General features: G+C 44.2%; 1 protein-coding gene across 1 annotated transcript; it reads left to right on the forward strand.

Annotated features, from left to right (window-relative positions):
* Positions 1-1,887: 1,887 nt before the first annotated feature.
* LOC140128575 (transmembrane 4 L6 family member 5-like) lies at positions 1,888-14,608 on the forward strand. The gene is made up of 4 exons (XM_072150274.1): positions 1,888-2,070; positions 11,037-11,102; positions 11,375-11,562; positions 14,326-14,608. The coding sequence occupies exons 1-4, from the start codon at positions 1,888-1,890 to the stop codon at positions 14,606-14,608; spliced, it is 720 nt and encodes a 239-aa protein (XP_072006375.1).
* The last annotated feature ends 7,183 nt before the right edge of the window (positions 14,609-21,791 follow it).

Raw genomic sequence — 21,791 nt, forward strand, 5'->3', positions numbered from 1 at the left:
GATGTAAATTGGTTTTATGAAGTCAAGGAGGCGGAGAGTTTAACACTGAAGTCAAGCTTTCCCTGCCTCAGAGCACCCCTATCACTGTTCCCCCTCCACAATCCTGCAACATCATCCAGGGACATCATTGATCAGATCTCCTCAAGTCCGATGCATGATGTCAATCACATGGGAGGAGGTGTCCAGAGACAGGGAGAGCTTGACTTCAGTGTTAAACTCTCCGCCTACCTGACTTTATACATATAACTTCAAACTTGATTTTCTGGGTGATGTCACCATCCTGGGTCAGGAAAGAAACATGATCTAGAAGCTGCTCAACTGCTTGACAACATACTGGTAACAGTTTATTAGGCTAAATTCTGATGACAGGTTCCCTTTAAGGTGTTTTTATGTTTACCTACGTTAATTTTACGAGGAAATGTTATAAAATTGTAAGAAATGTGTTTAAATTAAAAGGGGGTTATAACAAATGTAGGAATAAAATACATATTTGGTCAATGACAAATTCTTTGACGACCAATTCAGCCACATGTTAATTTTTAATGTTTATATGTTGGGCGAACTTTTCCCGATGATGCGTGGTTTCTTCTGGTATATTATGTGATCTATACACAAGGATCAGGTGCACAAGTGCTAGAACCTGACCGCGGTTCGTAATTCTCTTTGAATGATGTAGTAGGCACGCCTGTAGCGTGATCGGGAAATATCCGTCATGTGGATTGTTTGCTGTGTTTCTATTGGATGTTTACATATATATATAATGTTTGTGTATTGCTAGTTATGCTACGACTAAGGGCATTGGAAGGCTTGAAACGCGTCAGCTATACGCGCTACCATGTTATATGGAAGTTTTTCATGTTCGGTGAAAAAAACTGTGAAAACGTTTAACATGGTGCTGGATGATTCTCTTCTCTTCTTTATAGTATCTTAGTTTATACGGCTGAAAAAAGACACATGTCCATCAAGTTCAGCCAAGGAAGGGAAAGGAATGGAAGAGATTTAGGGAAAACTATTCTATATAACATAACCGTCAATATAATTTAGGTATAAAAAGGCATCTAGACTCTTTTTGAAGCTCTCTGCTGTCCCTGCTGTGACCAACGCCTGAGCTCGGCTATTCCACAAATTGACAGTTCTCATAGTAAAAAAATCCCTGTCGCCTCCGGTGATTAAACCTTGTTTTCTCCAGACGGAGACAGTGCCCCCTCGTCTTTTGATACAATTTGAACCCTCTCCAGCTCCAGGACATCCATTTTATGTACGTATGGATATCCTGGAGCCCAGACGGCAATGATCCCTGCACAGTGACGGCCTCATATCCCATATGGGGAGGTTGTAGAGGGTCTTCTTATCTTATGGACTAAAAAAAACCCTCCCTGTAGTCAGATTCCCTGTTTTGTGATACTCAGATCCATCAACTTAATTTTGTTATAAGGTTTCCCCACTATATTTAGCAATGATTCACTGACCAGCGAGTCTCCGTCTGAGTCAAGCTCCTCGTACAGGAGTTTAGGGGTAAAACCAACAGGATCCATTGAATAGGACCCCTGGGATTAGCCACAAATTACAGAGATCCCGTGTCACAGAAGGTGGAATAGCATTTTCTTAGTATATTAGGTCAGTAGTAACTTTACTGTATACATTGTATGTCCTGCATTCCCATCACTATGACATGACATAACTGCATCTTGTGACTCGGTATCAGCGCTCGGATCAGTCTGCATCCCAGTAATCAGTGAGATATGGCGTCCAAACTCCATGCTCTAACCTCACTGACTGCAGTCAAGGCTCCGGCTCCACTCGTGACTGCAATTTCCGAGGCTGTGACTATACATAAAAGCTCCCACGTCCTACACCTGCTCTACACCGTGGAATTGCTCTGCCACCATGTGCACCGGCAAGTGCTCCAAATTCATCGGCATCGCCCTCTACCCCTTCTCCGTCATCTGTATGTTGGCCAACGCCTTCCTGTATTTCCCGGGATGGAGCGTGGAATACGCAGAACTGGCAGGGGAGAAGCTGACCACTGAAGTGACCACTCTCTTAGGCATCGTGGGAGGTGGAATATTGGTGAGTTTTTTATAATTTTTTTCCCTTGAGTTCAAAATTTCATCCCTACAAACCCAACCTAAGTAGATGCTAATTTTATCAAGAGGATGGAAAAAAGTTTTTTATTTCTTTGACCCTTTTAGGAAGTTCTTAAAATTGTTGATATTGAGGTTAATATATCTGTGCTGGTATCTTCTGCATAGACTCGTTGGTCCCTTCTAGTGGTCTTGGCATCTCAATGATTTAAAAATATACAAATTTTAAACATGTACCATCCTTATAACTCATATCATTGATATACCAACGCCACCAGCAGTGACCATCATGTCCATTAAGGAGATACCACCAACCACAGAAACATCAAATCTTCTCAGTATGTAAAGTGTATAAGATTATCAACATATCCACCACGACCACCACCATCACTGACCACCATTGTCTATGAAAATGTATATACAAATTTTTAACATCTAATCTATTCACCACCACCATCAGTGACCATCACCATCTTTGATGGAACACTATCAAGAACTCTCAATCATGAGTTATAAGATAGTACTAAGAAGTTTGTATACACAATTTCATAGACAGCGGTGGTCAGTGATGGTGGTGGACATGTCGTTAAACTTATGGTGATCTACTGAGAATGCCTATATTTTATGAGCATTTTGGATGTGCGTGGTATCTCCTTGATGGACATGATGATGATCACTGTTGGTGGTGTTGACCTATCAATAAGTTGAGGTATGAGTAAGGTGACTTGATTACAATATGTATACAAGTCACTGATATGCGAACAGGTTCCTCCGGTGTAGAGTTGTGTGCCAATACCACCAGCAGTGACCATCATATTCATCAAGGATATCCAGTAATGGGATATTACCAACATCTAAAAGTTGGTCATGAGATCCGCTGCTCGGATCATTCTGTGTCTGGATGCCGCTAGGGAGAGAGCTGCTGCTGGTCAGGGAAAGCGTTAGGGTGTTCTATTAGCTTACTGTTAGGCAGGAGTGATTCTCAAAGAACCCAACAGCCCTTCTTAGGGCTACAATAACGTTCTACTTTTTTTATTTTAATTTGCATCTTTTACCATTTTGTGAGGAATTAGCAGGGGGACTTGCTACCGTTGTGTTTAGCTCTTAGTGGCACACATATCCATAGCAAAGACCGAAGTGGGAAAATTTAGTAGGGGTTGGATTTCAATTAGGCACTAACTCAGTGTCATCTCATCTGGCATAGTAGTGTGCTTTGATACTTGGCTAGAAAATAGCCATAGGAGAATACAAAGAGCTTACTTACGCCTACAGTAGCGTTCTATATATTTGATTTCTGGTTGATCTGCTGGTGGCTGTACTTTCTGCAGTGCATGTACTAGCCAATTCTGAGCAATTTGTAGTGAGACTTGCGACCGCTGTGTTCTGCGCTTAGTGACGCACATATCCATAGCAAAGACCGAAGTGGGAAAATTTAGTAGGGGTTGGATTTCAATTAGGCACTAACTCAGTGTCATCTCATCTGGCATAGTAGTGTGCTTTGATACTTGGCTAGAAAATAGCCATAGCAATAGGATAGCATTGTTTGGTTTTAAAAACTCAAAAAAAAACAAAAAACACAAAAAAAAACAAAAAACACAAAAAAAAAACAAAAAACACAAAAAAAACCCAAAAAAAGTTAAAAAAAAAAAAAAGTTATAACTCTCATTTTAAAAATGTTTAACCCGAGGGCTAGGGGTAGAGGACGAGGGCGGGGACGTGGGCGTCCAACTACTGCAGGGGTCAGAGGCCGTGGTCCTGGGCGGGGTGAGACACCACCTGCTTATGAGGGAGCAGGGGAACGCCGCAGAGCTACACTCCCTAGGTTCATGTCTGAAGTTACTGGGACTCGTGGTAGAGCACTGTTGAGGCCAGAACAGTGCGAACAGGTGATGTCGTGGATTGCTGACAATGCTTCGAGCAATTTGTCCACCACCAGTCAGTCTTCCACGCAGTCCACCCATGTCACCGAAATCGCCACTCCTCCAGCTCCTGCACTTCAGCCTCCTTCCCCCCAGTCTGCCCCCTCCCAGGAAAATTTGGCATTTGAACCGGCATACTCTGAGGAACTGTTTTCTGGACCCTTCCCACAGTCACAAACCACTTGTCCGGTTGCTGCTGAGCAATTTTCCGATGCCCAGGTTTTCCACCAGTCACAGTCTGTGGGTGATGATGACCTTCTTGACGTAGTGGAAGTGTGTAAAGAGGTGTCCGACGATGAGGAGACACGGTTGTCAGACAGTGGTGAAGTTGTTGTCAGGGCAGGAAGTCCGAGGGGGGAGCAGACTGAGGGCTCGGAGGATGATGAGGTGACAGACCCAAGCTGGGTTGAGAGGCCGGGTGAACACAGTGCTTCTGAGACGGAGGAGAGTCCTCGACCAGAACAGGTTGGAAGAGGCAGTGGTGGGGCCAGACGGAGAGGCAGGGCCAGAGCTGGTGCATCAGCGCCAAATGTGTCAACTAGTGAAGCTCCCGTGGCGAGGGCTCTTGCGGCGAGGGCTAGATCTTCAGAAGTCTGGAGGTTCTTTAAGGAAACACCGGATGACCGACGGACTGTGGTGTGCAACATTTGCCAAACCAGGCTCAGCAGGGGTTCCACCACTACTAGCTTAACTACCACCAGTATGCGCAGGCATATGAATGCTAAACACCCCACTCAGTGGCAACAAGCCCGTTCACCTCCGGCCGTGCACACCACTGCTCCTTCCCCTGTGTCAGCTGCTAGTCAGCCCCCTGCCCAGGACCCTGCCACAAAAACCCCATCGTCGCCTCCACGATCCTCCACAGCATCCACCAGCGTTCAGCTCTCCATACCCCAGACGCTGGAGCGGAAATGCAAATATAGTGCAACCCACCCGCACGCCCAAGCCCTTAATGTGCACATCTCCAGATTGCTTAGCCTGGAGATGCTGCCCTATAGGCTAGTAGAGACCGAGGCCTTTCGCAACCTCATGGCGGCGGCCGCCCCTCGGTATTCGGTCCCCAGCCGCCACTACTTTTCCCGATGTGCCGTCCCAGCCCTGCACCAGCACGTGTCAGACAACATCATCCGTGCCCTGACCAACGCCGTTTCTGACAAGGTCCACCTGACCACGGACACGTGGACGAGTGCTGCCGGGCAGGGCCACTATATATCGCTGACGGCACATTGGGTTAACTTGGTGGAGGCTGGGACCGAGTCTGACCCTGGGGCTGCTCATATACTGCCGACGCCGAGGATTGCGGGGCCTACCTCGGTCCAGGTGTTTCAGGCCTACTATGCCTCCTCCTCCTCCCACCCCTCCTCCGAACTACCATCCGTGGGCACGGCGCCATCAGTCGGTAGCTCTAGGCACAGCAGCAGTGCCGTCGCTAAGCGACAGCAGGCGGTGCTCAAACTGCTGAGCCTAGGCGACAAAAGGCACACCGCCCAAGAGCTATTACAGGGCATCACGGCGCAGACTGATCTGTGGCTGGCACCGCTGAACCTCAAGCCGGGAATGGTTGTGTGTGACAACGGCCGTAACCTGGTGGCGGCTCTGCAACTCGGCAGACTGACACATGTGCCATGCCTGGCCCATGTGTTAAATCTGATAGTTCAGCGTTTCCTCAAGACATACCCCAATCTGTCTGATTTGCTCACGAAGGTGCGCCGCATCTGTGCGCATTTCAGGAAGTCCAGCCCAGATGCTGCCACTCTCAGGGCAGCGCAGCGCCGCCTCCAACTGCCCGCTCACCGACTGTTGTGCGACGTGCCCACGAGGTGGAATTCAACACTGACCATGTTATCCAGAGTTTACCAGCAGCGCAGAGCGATTGTAGACTGCCAGATGTCAACTTCCACCAGAACTGGTAGTCAGGTCAGTCAGCTTCCTCAAGTCTACAATGAGGAGTGGACGTGGATGTCTGATATCTGTCAGGTGCTGAGTAACTTTGAGGAGTCAACACAGATGGTCAGTGGCGATGCCGCCATCATCAGCCTCACCATCCCGCTGCTTGGCCTGTTGAAAAACTCTCTGGTCAGCATGAAGTCGGAAGCTTTGCGCTCGTCACAAGAGACGGGGGAAGAAGATTCCCTTGTTGATAGCCAAAGCACCCTCAGGTCTGTTTCTCAGCGCATATCGGAGGAGGTGGAGGTGGAGGTGGAGGAGGATGAGGAGGAGAATGTTGGCGAGACACAAGAGGGGACCATTGTTGAGTCCTTCACTGTTCAGCGTGTATGGGCAGAAGAAGAGGAGTTGGAGGAGTTGGAGGAGGAGGAAATGGACAGTCAGGCCAGTGAGGGGAGTGAATTCTTACGCGTTGGTACTCTGGCGCATATGGCAGATTTCATGCTAGGCTGCCTATCCCGTGACCCTCGCGTTCAAAGAATTTATTCCAGCACCAATTACTGGGTGTTCACTCTCCTGGACCCACGGTACAAGCAAAATCTTCCCACTCTCATCCCTGCAGAGGAAAGGAGTGTGAGAATGCATGAATACCAGCAGGCCCTGGTGCACAAGCTGAAACAGTATTTCCCTTCTGACAGCGCTAGCGGCAGAGTGCGTAGTTCTGCGGGACAAGTAGCGAGGGAGAGTAGGCGAGCAGGCAGCTTGTCCAGCACTGGCAAGGGTACGCTTTACAAGGCTTTTGCCAGCTTTATGTCACCCCAGCAAGACACTGTCACCTGTCCCCAGTCTCGGCAGAGTAGGGCTGATCTTTACAGAAAGATGGTGAGGGAGTACGTAGCTGACCATACCATCGTCCTAAATGATCACACAGCTCCCTACAACTACTGGGTTTCAAAGCCGGACATGTGGCACGAACTGGCGCTGTACGCCTTGGAGGTTCTTGCCTGCCCTGCCGCTAGCGTCTTGTCCGAGCGGGTTTTCAGTGCAGCTGGTGGCATCATCACCGATAAGCGTACACGCCTGTCGACTGACAGCGCTGACAGGCTGACGCTTATTAAAATGAATAAAGCCTGGATTTCTCAGAATTTCCAATCTCCACCAGGTGAAGGAAGCTCAACCTGAATAATTGATCCACTCCTCCTCCTCCTCATTTTCCTCCTTCTCCTCCTCTTTGTACAGTAAAGCAGAGGAAACTGGCTATTTTTTGACAGGGCCCACTGGCTCTTGCTATAGTACTTCATGCATTTAATTTTTCTGGAGGGCCACCTACCCGGTCCTCTGTTTGAAACAATTTTTGTGAGTGCCACATACAGGCACTCAATCTATTCCATTTTTCTGGAGGGCCACCTACCCGGTCCTCTGTTTTAAAAAATTTTTGGGACTGCCACATACAGGCACTCAATCTATTCCATTTTACTGGAGGGCCACCTACCTGCTCCTCTGGTTTGAAAAATGTTTGGGACTGCCACATACAGGCACTCAATCTATTCCATTTTACTGCAGGGCCACCTACCCGCTCCTCTGGTTTGAAACATTTTTGGGACTGCCACATACAGGCACTCAATCTATTCCATTTTACTGGAGGGCCACCTACCTGCTCCTCTGGTTTGAAACATTTTTGGGACTGCCACATACAGGCACTCAATCTATCCCATTTTACTGGAGGGCCACCTACCTGCTCCTCTGGTTTGAAAAATGTTTGGGACTGCCACATACAGGCACTATCCAAATTAAATTGTCTCCATAGCAGCCTCCACACGTTGTCTCCATTGCTACCTCCAAAAGTCGTCCATATAGCTGCCTCCATACATCGTCCCTTTATCAAACGAGGTGTGTCAGGCAGAAATTTGGGTTGTTTTCATGGATTCCACATCAAAGTTGTTAACTTTGTCGCCACCCTGCTGTGTTATCCACAAAATATACTGGCAAACTTTTATGATTAACCGATATTATTTCAGCGCTTCTTGCGCATCTGTTTACATTCCCCTCACCCGCCATATCCCAAACTTATAAGAACGCTACTACACTTGATCTTATACAAAAGGTTCTTAGAAGTGCTGTTTGGGGAGTAGCCTAGAGACAGGGGCTTGGATTGGCGAAAGCTCGCCTGGCTGCAGAGCGCCAGCTCCATCCCAAGATCCAACTAACATAGTTGCAGCACCTTTAATCTACTACTAGTTCACTGCCTCCATAATAATAATAATAATAATCTTTATTTATATAGCGCCATCATATTCCGTAGCGCTTTACAAATCATAGGAAACAAATACAAATGTAATGTAACAGAGCACAACATTTGTATGGAACAACAGGAGTGAGGTCCCTGCTCGCCAGAGCTTACGGTTTATGAAGATGATGGGGTAACACGAGGTAAAAGAATATTTAATGGTCAAGCCATTCTTCTTAGGGAATAGAAAAAAATATAATAAATGGAATTGCTGTCGCTTGAACCACTCAGCCGTCATCTTATATACCAGGTCCAGGGTGAATGGGACTGCAGAGAAGTCTGGTGCCTGTTGGTTGCTGGATAACAGATGGGAGGACGACACAGGACGGGTTAGTAGAAGAGTTAAAACTTCATGCAGTTAATGAGTGTTATAGGCTTGCCTAAAGAAATGGGTTTTAAGAGCACGTTTGAAACTTTGGAGGTTAGGTATTAGTCTGATAGTCCGGGGCAGAGCATTCCATAGAATTGGTGCAGCTCTAGAGAAGTCTTGGAGACGCGAGTGGGAGGTCCGCACTAGGGTAGAGGTTAATCTAAGATCACTGGCAGATCTAAGAGCACGGGTTGGGCGATAGACTGAGATAAGAGAGGAGAGGTAGGGGGGTGCAGCATTATACAGAGCTTTATGGATGAGGGTTATTATTATTTTAAACTGTATTCGAAAGGAGACTGGCAGCCAGTGCAGCGACTGGCATGAACTGTAAGCATACATGGTCCCCTTATCAAACGAGCTGTGTCAGGCAGAATTTTGGGTTGTTTTCATGGCTTCCATGTTAACTTTGTCGCCACCCTGCTGTGTAATCCACAAAATATACTGGCAAACTTTTATCATGTACCGATATTATTTGAGCGCTTCTTGCTCACCTCCTTTGGTTCCTCTCTGACACCCATTGGTTTGAAGCCTGAGTCCAATTAGGGTATGTCGCCATGACACTCTCTAGCCTGCTGCCGCTGCCTCTGCATGCCGTCCCCTATAGTGTCAGGGTCAATTATTGGATGTTTTAGATGCTATCTAGCTTCATTCTGTCACTCTGTCATGGCCATGCTGTTGCCCATAATTTTGGCATAATGGTGCGATTATGCAGCCTCAGAGGCATCCATGCATGCTGCCCCTGCTGTTTCCTGTCCATTTCCGTGGTGTTTCCATCCTTTTCTGAGGTTCCCAGGTGTTTGGCCAAGCTTCCCTGTGCAGAGCCTTGGTCCCCTTGAAAAATGCTCGAGTCTCCCATTGACTTCAATGGGGCTCGTTATTCGAGACGAGCACTCGAGCATCGGGAAAAGTTCGTCTCGAATAACGAGTACCCGAGCATTTTAGTGTTCGCTCATCTCTAGATATTACCAATATCTAAAAGTTGGTCATGAGTTACGAGATAAGTTAGATGTTAAAAATGTGTCTATACAGTCTAGTAGACAGTGGTGGTCACTAATGGTGGTGGACATATCAATAAACCTACGGTTGCCTACCGAGAATGTTAGATATTTTTGATGTTGAAGGCATCTCATCGATGGACATGATGGTCACAGCTAGTGGCGTCGGCATATCAATAAAGTAAGGTTACATGATATTCCAACACCACCAGCAGTGACCATCCTGGTATCCATCAAAGAGATACCACCAACATCAAAAATATCAAACGTTCTCAATATGTCATCATAAAATTATGGACATGTCCACCACCATCAATGACCATCACTGTCTATAAAACTCTATATACAAATTTTTTAGATTTTAAAATTTTTTTAACTCATGACCAACTTATATATGTAAGTAGCGTCCCATTATAGACAGTGATGGTCACTGATGGTGGTGGTAGATATGTCGATGATTTTATGGTGACATACTGAGAATGTTTGATGTTTTTGTTGGTGGTGGTATCTACTGGATGGGCATGATGGTCTCCGAGTTTTGGTGTTATACGTCGATGGCTTTATGAGTCGTCTAGAAAAGTGTAGAGTTTTTGCCTTCTGAAGACCACTGGGTACATAGTTTTGATTTTTATGGACGTGAAGTCGGTTGTAGCAGTTAAGGGTTATAGTCTTCTACAATCGACAGGTTACAAAAGAAGAGTTTTTGATGGTGGTGGTCATGATGATCCTTGGTGGTCGTGAGGGACGTATTGATGGCTTTATAAGTTATCGATAAAAGTCATATCCTTCTACAAATGATATTCGGAATCTAGAATTTTTTGATGACTGTGGTATCACCGTAATAGACAAGATGATCACTGGTGGTGGTGGTGGTGGTGGACTGGTCGATGACTTAACGAGTCGTCCATGAAAGTTAATATTCTATAAATTCAGTTATCTTCTATAGATAGATGTTGGTTACTGGTGGAGATGTTGATATATCGATGACGTTTTGAGTTAGTTAAAACGTTATCATACGTCCTATAATCTATAGAATCTATAGATTGTTTTGGTGTTGGTGGCTTTGATAGACATCATAGTCACTGGAGCTGGAGATAAACATATGAATGGATCTTTCATGAGTGACTTGCAGAGACTTCTAGAATTTGGTTACAGATTTCGAATTTTCTTTGATTTTTGGACAACTGGTTCATGACCTGTCACCGATTGGAAGCAGATTTTACCTCCATTACAACTTCTTTTTCCCGCTACTGTAAAGGTATATATAAAGGCAGATATTTTGCTAACAAGAGCACTAAAAAAAACTTAATATTTTAAGAAAACAAAAACATTTTGTTGATCCTTAGAGGAAATTCCTAAACTTTGATATTTTTAGGACCTGTAGCAAGACCTTTTTGGACCATTAGTACTCACTATCGGGGAAATATCTACTTTTCTAGCCAATCAGAGCCCTCTGACTGGATCTAATACTTTGTTAAATTGACTCCTCCTTAGGTCCTCATTCCGGCGATTCAGATTCACACAACTGGAAGGAAAGGATTCTGCGGGAACAGATGTGGGGTGAGAAGATATTTATATTGTGTTCCCCTTCACTTTCCCACCTCTTATACCTGATCTGGGGGTAACATCTTGTCCATGGGGTGGGGGAAATAGACCCCCGTGTTTCTAATTGATGATCCTATCTAGTTCTCGACATTCCCTTTAACTGACAGTGTTTGATAATAAGTATAAATTCTACTACAACATTTACAGAATCTTCACTTATGAAATGCAAAGACCCCCCCCCCCCCCCATAAGAGGTTTTCTCATTACCCCAATATTTCCATTCTCAGATGTTCCTGTCCATCCTATGCGCGGCCATTGGACTCACTGGATCACTGTTTTGCCTGTGCATGAGCGTCGTAGCGATACACCGGGGACCGGTCTGTGGTTATTACAATACCAACACCACCCTGTCTACTACTGGGAACGACACCCTAATATGGGGGCGCCCCCTCCAAGATCCACTGCCACAGTACAAGTAAGGACCTAGGGGGCAGTATTATAGTAGTTATATTCCTGTACATAGGGGGCAGTATTATAGTAGTTATATTCTTGTACATAGGGGGCAGTATTATAGTAGTTATATTCCTGTACATAGGGGGCAGTATTATAGTAGTTATATTCCTGTACATAGGGGGCAGTATTATAGTAGTTATATTCTTGTACATAGGGGGCAGTATTATAGTAGTTATATTCCTGTACATAGGGGGCAGTATTATAGTAGTTATATTCCTGTACATAGGGGGCAGTATTATAGTAGTTATATTCCTGTACATAGATGACAGTATTATAGTAGTTATATTCTTGTACATAGGGGGCAGTATTATAGTAGTTATATTCCTGTACATAGGGTGCAGTATTATAGTAGTTATATTCTTGTACATAGGGGGCAGTATTATAGTAGTTATATTCCTGTACATAGGGGGCAGTATTATAGTAGTTATATTCTTGTACTTAGGAGGCAATATTATAGTAGTTATATCCCTGTACATAGGGGGCAGTATTATAGTAGTTATATTCCTGTACATAGGGGGCAGTATTATAGTAGTTATATTCCTGTACATAGGGGGCAGTATTATAGTAGTTATATTCTTGTACATAGGGGGCAGTATTATAGTAGTTATATTCTTGTACATAGGGGGCAGTATTATAGTAGTTATATTCCTGTACATAGGGGGCAGTATTATAGTAGTTATATTCTTGTACATAGGGGGCAGTATTATAGTAGTTATATTCCTGTACATAGGGGGCAGTATTATAGTAGTTATATTCTTGTACATAGGGGGCAGTATTATAGTAGTTATATTCCTGTACATAGGGGGCAGTATTATAGTAGTTATATTCTTGTACATAGGGGGCAGTATTATAGTAGTTATATTCCTGTACATAGGGGGCAGTATTATAGTAGTTATATTCCTGTACATAGGGGGCAGTATTATAGTAGTTATATTCTTGTACATAGGGGGCAGTATTATAGTAGTTATATTCTTGTACATAGGGGGCAGTATTATAGTAGTTATATTCTTGTACATAGGGGGCAGTATTATAGTAGTTATATTCTTGTACATAGGGGGCAGTATTATAGTAGTTATATTCTTGTACATAGGGGGCAGTATTATAGTAGTTATATTCTTGTACATAGGGGCAGTATTATAGTAGATATATTCTTGTACATAGTGGGCAGTATTATAGTAGTTATATTCCTGTACATAGGGGGCAGTATTATAGTAGTTATATTCTTGTACATAGGGAGCAGTATTATAGTAGTTATATTCTTGTACATAGGGAGCAGTATTATAGTAGTTATATTCCTGTACATAGGGGGCAGTATTATAGTAGTTATATTCTTGTACATAGGGGGCAGTATTATAGTAGTTATATTCTTGTACATAGGGGCAGTATTATAGTAGATATATTCTTGTACATAGTGGGCAGTATTATAGTAGTTATATTCCTGTACATAGGGGGCAGTATTATAGTAGTTATATTCTTGTACATAGGGGGCAGTATTATAGTAGTTATATTCCTGTACATAGGGGGCAGTATTATAGTAGTTATATTCCTGTACATAGGGGGCAGTATTATAGTAGTTATTTTTCTGTACATAGGGAGCAGTATTATAGTAGTTATATTCTTGTACATAGGGGGCAGTATTATAGTAGTTATATTCTTGTACATAGGGGGCAGTATTATAGTAGTTATATTCCTGTACATAGGGGGCAGTATTATAGTAGTTATATTATTGAACATAGGGGGCAGTATTATAGTAGTTATATTCTTGTACATAGGGGCAGTATTATAGTAGTTATATTATTGAACATAGGGGGCAGTATTATAGTAGTTATATTCTTGTACATAGGGGCAGTATTATAGTAGTTATATTCTTGTACATAGGGGGCAGTATTATAGTGGTTATATTCTTGTACATAGGGGGCAGTATTATAGTAGTTATATTCCTGTACATAGGGGGCAGTATTATAGTAGTTATATTCTTGTACATAGGGGGCAGTATTATAGTAGTTATATTCTTGTACATAGGGGGCAGTATTATAGTAGTTATATTATTGAACATAGGGGGCAGTATTATAGTAGTTATATTCTTGTACATAGGGGCAGTATTATAGTAGTTATATTCTTGTACATAGGGGGCAGTATTATAGTAGTTATATTCCTGTACATAGGGGGCAGTATTATAGTAGTTATATTCTTGTACATAGGGGGCAGTATTATAGTAGTTATATTCTTGTACATAGGGGGCAGTATTATAGTAGTTATATTCTTGTACATAGGTGGCAGTATTATAGTAGTTATATTCCTGTACATAGGGGCAGTATTATAGTAGTTATATTCTTGTACATAGGGGGCAGTATTATAGTAGTTATATTCCTGTACATAGGGGGCAGTATTATAGTAGTTATATTCTTGTACATAGGGGGCAGTATTATAGTAGTTATATTCCTGTACATAGGGGGCAGTATTATAGTAGTTATATTCTTGTACATAGGGGGCAGTATTATAGTAGTTATATTCTTGTACATAGGGGGCAGTATTATAGTAGTTATATTCTTGTACATAGGTGGCAGTATTATAGTAGTTATATTCTTGTACATAGGGAGCAGTATTATAGTAGTTATATTCCTGTACATAGGGGCAGTATTATAGTAGTTATATTCTTGTACATAGGGGGCAGTATTATAGTAGTTATATTCTCATTTAAAATGAATTTTATCTTACTCTGCAGCAATCAAAACTACATCTACCATAAAGATACTTGGAGTATTTGTGTGGAGCCAGAAGATGTGGTGGAGTTCAACCTGATCCTGTTCTCCATCCTGTTGGGCTCCTCCTCCTTTGAGGTCATCCTGTGCTTCATTCAGCTCCTGAATGGTTTGTTTGGAGTCATCTGCGGCACCTGCAACAAGAAGGACGACATGGATTATAAGGACATGGATAAAGATTCCAGCGTCTATGATGATAAGGACACTGCATCTATCTGTGAGAAGAAGGTGGCCATATGTGAGTAACAATGAACAACAGTCTAGGTTCTCTTTATATATATAAATCCATTGGGAAGGTGCAGTTTCCACACTGGCCACTAGATGTCAGCAGAACAGATAAACAATCTCCACCTCATCTCGCATTACGGCTGCTGCAAAGATTTAGACTATTTTCTAAAGTGGCAAGACTAAAGGAAAAAAACTGTGTCACCTCTTATATGTTAGATAACATTAGGAAATGGGCGACAATGTTATGTATTAATCTACTTTCTGGACCAAATGTTAATTCCTACTTATTTCATGATCCATTTTAATATTTAAAGAGGACACATATACAGGATAGGAGTAGTAGTTCTGAGCTGTGCCCATATATACAGGATAGGAGTAGTAGTACTGTGCTGTGTCCATATATACAGGATAGGAGTAGTAGTTCTGAGCTGTGCCCATATATACAGGATAGGAGTAGTAGTACTGTGGTGTGCCCATATATACAGGATAGGAGTAGTAGTACTGTGCTGTGTCTATATATACAGGATAGGAGTAGTAGTACTGTGCTGTGCCCATATATACAGGATAGGAGTAGTAGTACTGTGCTGTGCTCATATATACAGGATAGGAGTAGTAGTACTGTGCTGTGCCCATATATACAGGATAGGAGTAGCAGTACTGTGCTGTGCTCATATATACAGGTTAGGAGTAGTAGTACTGTGTTGTGCCCATATATACAGGATAGGAGTGGTAGTACTGTACTGTGCCCATATATACAGGATAGCAGTAATAGTACTGTGCTGTGCCCATATATACAGGATAGGAGTAGTAGTACTGTGCTGTGTCCATATATACAGGATAGGAGTAGTAGTACTGTGCTGTGTCCATATATACAGGATAGGAGTAGTAGTACTGTGCTGTGCCCATATATACAGGATAGGAGTAGTAGTACTGTGCTGTGCCCATATATACAGGATAGGAGTAGTAGTACTGTGCTGTGTCCATATATACAGGATAGGAGTAGTAGTACTGTGCTGTGCCCATATATACAGGATAGGAGTAGTAGTACTGTGCTGTGCCCATATATACAGGATAGGAGTAGTAGTACTGTGCTGTGCCCATATATACAGGATAGGAGTAGTAGTACTGTGCTGTGCCCATATATACAGGATAGGAGTAGTAGTACTGTGCTGTGCCCATATATACAGGATAGGAGTAGTAGTACTGTGCTGTGTCCATATATACAGGATTGGGGTAGTAGTACTGTGCTGTGCCCATATATACAGGATAGGAGTAGTAGTACTGTGCTGTGCCCATATATACAGGATAGGAGTAGTAGTACTGTGCTGTGCCCATATATACAGGATAGGGGTAGTAGTACTGTGCTGTGCCCATATATACAGGATAGGAGTAGTAGTACTGAGCTGTGCCCATATATACAGGATAGGAGTAGTAGTAGTACTGAGCTGTGCCCATATATACAGGATAGGAGTAGTAGTACTGTGCTGTGCCCATATATACAGGATAGTACTGTGCTGTGCCCATATATACAGGATAGGAGTAGTAGTACTGTGCTGTGCCCATATATACAGGATAGGAGTAGTAGTACTGTGCTGTGCCCATATATACAGGATAGGAGTAGTAGTACTGTGCTGTGCCCATATATACAGGATAGTACTGTGCTGTGCCCATATATACAGGATAGGAGTAGTAATACTGTGCTGTGTCCATATATACAGGATAGTGGTAGTAGTACTGTGCTGTGCCCATATATACAGGATAGTACTGTGCTGTGCCCATATATACAGGATAGGAGTAGTAGTACTGTGCTGTGCCCATATATACAGGATAGGAGTAGTAGTGCTGTGCCCATATATACAGGATAGGAGTAGTAGTACTGTGCTGTGCCCATATATACAGGATAGGGGTAGTAGTACTGTGCTGTGCCCATATATACAGGATAGGAGTAGTAGTACTGTGCTGTGCCCATATATACAGGATAGGAGTAGTAGTGCTGTGCCCATATATACAGGATAGGAGTAGTAGTAGTACTGTGCTGTGCCCATATATACAGGATAGGAGTAGTAGTACTGTGCTGTGTCCATATATACAGGATAGGGGTAGTAGTTCTGAGCTGTGCCCATATATACAGGATAGGAGTAGTAGTACTGTGGTGTGCCCATATATACAGGGTAGGAGTAGTAGTACTGTGCTGTGCCCATATATACAGGATAGGAGTAGTAGTACTGTGCTGTGTCCATATATACAGGATAATGGTAGTAGTACTGTGCTGTGCCCATATATACAGGATAGGAGTAGTAGTACTGTGCTGTGCCCATATATACAGGATAGGAGTAGTAGTACTGTGCTGTGCCCATATATACAGGATAGGAGTAGTAGTACTGTGCTGTGCCCATATATACAGGATAGGGGTAGTAGTACTGTGCTATGTCCATATATACAGGATAGAAGTAGTAGTACTGTGCTGTGCTCATATATACAGGATAGGAGTAGTAGTACTGTGCTATGTCCATATATACAGGATAGAAGTAGTAGTACTGTGCTTTGTCCATATATACAGGATAGGGGTAGTAGTACTGTGCACTGCCCATATATACAGGATAGGAGTAGTAGTACTGTGCTGTGCCCATATATACAGGATAGGAGTAGTAGTACTGTGCTGTGGCCATATATACAGGATAGGAGTAGTAGTACTGTGCTGTGGCCATATATACAGGATAGGAGTAGTAGTACTGTGCTGTGGCCATATATACAGGATAGGAGTAGTAGTACTGAGCTGTGCCCATATATACAGGATAGGAGTAGTAGTACTGTGCTGTGCCCATATATACAGGATAGGAGTAGTAGTACAGTGCCCATATATACAGGATAGGAGTAGTACTGTGCTGTGTCCATATATACAGGATAGGAGTAGTAGTACTGTGCTGTTCCCATAGACGGCAGCAGGTATGATGCTCCTCCTGTGAGCAGCCAGCAGAGGGCGCACAGTATGTGAGGAGTCGCTGTGCTGGAGAGTAGATAGGTAGGTGGGCACAGTACATCAGTAATGGTGGAGTAGATGTGGATAGATGTGATATTACTGGAGTAACAGGACATTTCTCTTCTGTCCAGGTTGATGCATCTACATTACAGCGATGATGAGAAAATCAGAACAACGATAAATTCCTCAAGACGCTGAGCACCTGCTGCTGATTATATGGACGCTCCTGGCCCACCATTACAGCACTAAGGACCCCCACCCCAACTGATCAATAAACATTGACTTTCTTCAGCAGAAAGGATTCTGGGAGTTTTTGTTAACGTGTAAATAGACGATGATATTTTTGTTTGAAAATAAACAGAACTGGTCTTTTATCAGAAATCTGTATTCCTGGCGTTGTCTTCTCCTTCCAAGTTATTGAAGTTTTCTCTTATCTCAAGTCACTTCTAGGCAAGATACGGAAAACCAATATGGCCGCCATTATGGGCTATCCAAGAGGGTAAAATACAGAACTGTCCAGGGTCCCTGCATGAGATAAGACGGATCTTCCACTAACAAGACTCCTCAGAAGTCCATCCATGAGTCCATCCATGAGTCCATCCATGAGTCCATCCATGAGTCCATCCATGAGTCCATCCATGAGTCCAGATATCTGATGCTGGTGTCTCCTCCAGGTTCTTCCACCACCAATGGTCGGATAGTCCATAGAAGTCTCCTTTGTGGTTCCCATGGATGAGAAGTTGTTTGGTCAACAGTATAATCCATTAAAGTCTTAAGTTTCCTAAAAAGTAGCTTCTTGACCCCAAATCCAACTCTACATCAGGACCAATGCTCCATGTGTGGTGGTGTTACCATCTTATGTGGCAGAGGAGCCCATGGGACCCTGAGTGATTTTAGTACCCACTACAGCTGCACCCATGTGTTACCCATCGGGTCATGAACATTGCCGGTGCTCACCTCTTCACCTGGAAGCCATTTGGTCCTGGTGGCCTTTCTTTCTCCGAGGTCATCTGAGCTCCGTTGCATGTCCTATTCGTTTCCTTCGTTCCATTGTTCCATAGACAATATAAATGTGACAATGGGGGTCATTTACTAAAGACCCGATTCGCGTTTTCCCGACGCGTTACCTGAATATTTCCGATTTGCAACGATTTTCCCTGTATTGCCCCGGGATTTTGCCGCACGCGATCCGATTGTGGCGCATCGGCGCCGTCATGCGCGCAACGGAAATCGTGGAGCGTGGCCGAACGAAAACCCGACGGATTCGGAAAAACCGCTGCATTTAAAAACCGAAAATGTGTCGCGAAGCTTGCGCTTACCTTCACTCAGCCGCCCTCGGTGAATTCTTGTGCGTTCAGATGCTTTTCAGCGCAGCAGCGCCATCTGGTGGACGGCGCAGGAACTACCTTCATAAATCCCGGCCGGACCCGAATCCAGCGCAGAGAACGCGCCGCTGGATCGCGAATGGGCCGGGTAAGTAAATCTGCCCCAATGTGTCCTGAATGGACCGGTGGGGTCTGTGGTTCTTGGCATCTACTGGATCAATGTCTCATGTGTTTTTCAGTATCTTGTCTCCATGAGATGCCCATTTCTGGTGCCTGTTGTGATACTGGTTCCAGATCCTGGCTTGTTCCTAGTGTCCTCCTAGCTCCAAATCTTTGTCTGTTGCAGTTGAATGACCTCCTGGCTTCAGATCCTGGTTTATTTCTTGGTGTCTGTCCTCCTAGTTCCAATTCCTGTGATGGTTCTGGTGACTTTCCTCCGAGTTCCAGCTCTTGATCTGTTAGTTGTGTCTGACCCATTGGCTCCAGAACCTTTAGTTTTCTTGATATTTTTCCTCCTGGTTCCAGATCCTGGTGTTTGCCCCCAAGTTCCAGCTTCTGATATATCCCTGGTGGCTTTTCTCCAAGTTCCAACTCTTGTGCAGACATTTATCAATTTGGGGCGCAGGAAACTTGCATTTTCAGTGGGATGTAAGTTTGTGGCGCAAGGGATTAATGATTTGGGGCACAGAGAAATATATTATGAACCGTCTCCCCATTCCTGAAGGTGAATTAGACTCTAGAACCAGCTTTTAGCAGATCGAATTCCTCTCCAAAAATTGTGCCAAAATTTTTTTGGGAAAGCTAAAAGTCCCGGAAAAGTGTCGTATTCTGATATTATTCTGGTGTCTGTCCTCCTGGTCCTGATTATGTTCTGGTCCTGATTATGTTCTGGTCCTGATTATGTTCTGGTCCAGGTGGCTATCTTCCTCCTAGTTCCAGCTCCTGGTATCTCCGTGTTGCTGTCCTCTTGGCTCCCAATCCTGGACTGTTCTTGGTGTCCTGTTCTATCTTCTATTCAGGAGACTTAGACCTGCAACTTCCCAACAGCAAAATCCAGATCTTTGAAAACCCGAGAGTCGTCTTCAACCTGATGGAGAAACCTCATTTACTGCAGACACTAAATATCCTCATGATGTAACGTTTGACCATAAGCAGCCGCCCCCGTGGTGAAGGGTCACCTCCGGTCACTGGGGAGGATGTTCCGGAATGTCACACAATGTAGACAACACCGAGAACCTCCACATCAGTGATGGAGCCGGAGCTGGACAACGGCAAATGGCTACAAACCCAAGGACAGGAGATGTGCTGCCGCCCGAGACAGTATCACACGTGATATGTTTAGATACACACTCAGCACAGTATCACACATTATGGGGGTCATTTACTAAGGGCCCGATTTGCGTTTTCCCGACGTGTTACCCGAATATTTCCGATTTGCGGCGATTGTACCTGAATTGCCCCGGGATTGTGGCGCACGCGATCGGATTGTGGCGCATCAGGGCCGGCATGCGCACGATGGAAATCGGGGAGCGTGGCCGAACGAAAACTCGACGTATTCGGAAAAACCGCCGCATTAGAAAACCGAAAAAGTGTCGCTTGGGAAGCGCTTACCTTCACTGGGTCCGAGCTGGTGTATTCTGGTGCGTTCAGATGCTTTTCAGCGCAGCAGCGCCACCTGGTGGACGGCGGAGGAACTACCTTCATAAATCTCGGCCGGACCCGAATCCACCGCAGAGAACGCGCCGCTGGATCGCGAATGGGCCGGGTAAGTAAATCTGCCCCGATATGTTTAGATACACACTCAGCACAGTATCACACATTATAAGCCAAGATACACAAACTGAGGAAAGCATCACACAGCATAGGATTAGATACACAGCTCATCAGACAGTATCACACAGGATGGGATTAGATACACAGCTCAGCAGTCAGTATCACACAGGATAGGATTAGATACACAAACTGAGGAAAGTATCACACAGCATAGGATTAGATACACAGCTCATGAGACAGTATCACACAGGATAGGATTAGATACACAGCTCAGCAGACAGTATCACACAGGATAGGATTAGATACACAGCTCAGCAGACAGTATCACACAGAATAGGATTAGATACACAGCTCAGCAGACAGTATCACACAGGATAGGATTAGATACACAGCTCAGCAGGCAGTATCACACAGGATAGGATTAGATACACAGCTCAGCAGACAGTATCACACAGGAGAGGATTAGATACACAGCTCAGCAGACAGTATCACACAGGAGAGGATTAGATACACAGCTCAGCAGGCAGTATCACACAGTATAGGATTAGATACACTGCTCAGCAGACAGTATCACACAGGATAGGATAAGATACACAGCTCAGTGGACAGTATAACACAGGATAGGATTAGATACACAGCTCAGCAGACGGTATCACACAGGAGAGGATTAGATACACAGCTCAGTGGACAGTATCACACAGGATAGGATTAGATACACAGCTCAGCAGACAGTATCACACAGGATAGGATGAGATACACACAGCTCAGCAGGCAGTATCACACAGGATAGGATTAGATACACAGCTCAGCAGACTGTATCACACAGGATAGGATTAGATACACAGCTCAGGAGACAGTATCACACAGGATAGGATTAGATACACAGCTCAGGAGACAGTATCACACAGGATAGGATTAGATACACAGCTCAGCAGACAGTATCACACAGGATAGGATTAGATACACAGCTCAGCAGACAGTATCACACAGGATAGGATTAGATACACAGCTCAGCAGGCAGTATCACACAGGATAGGATTAGATACACAGCCCAACAGACAGTATCACACAGGATAGGATTAGATACACAGCTCAGCAGACAGTATCACACAGGATGGGATTA

The sequence above is a fragment of the Engystomops pustulosus genome, chromosome 4, assembly GCF_040894005.1.
Source record: "Engystomops pustulosus chromosome 4, aEngPut4.maternal, whole genome shotgun sequence".
NCBI lineage: Eukaryota > Metazoa > Chordata > Amphibia > Anura > Leptodactylidae > Engystomops > Engystomops pustulosus.

What these genes read in the sequence shown, in the direction of transcription:
- LOC140128575 (XM_072150274.1), top strand. Translation starts at nt 1,888, where the DNA reads ATGTGCACCGGCAAGTGCTCCAAATTCATCGGCATCGCCCTCTACCCC. An exon ending in TCTGCGGGAACAGATGTGGG is followed by an intron (nt 11,103 to 11,374) that starts GTGAGAAGATAT and finishes TTCCATTCTCAG; the next exon opens with ATGTTCCTGTCCATCCTATG. An exon ending in GATCCACTGCCACAGTACAA is followed by an intron (nt 11,563 to 14,325) that starts GTAAGGACCTAG and finishes CTTACTCTGCAG; the next exon opens with CAATCAAAACTACATCTACC.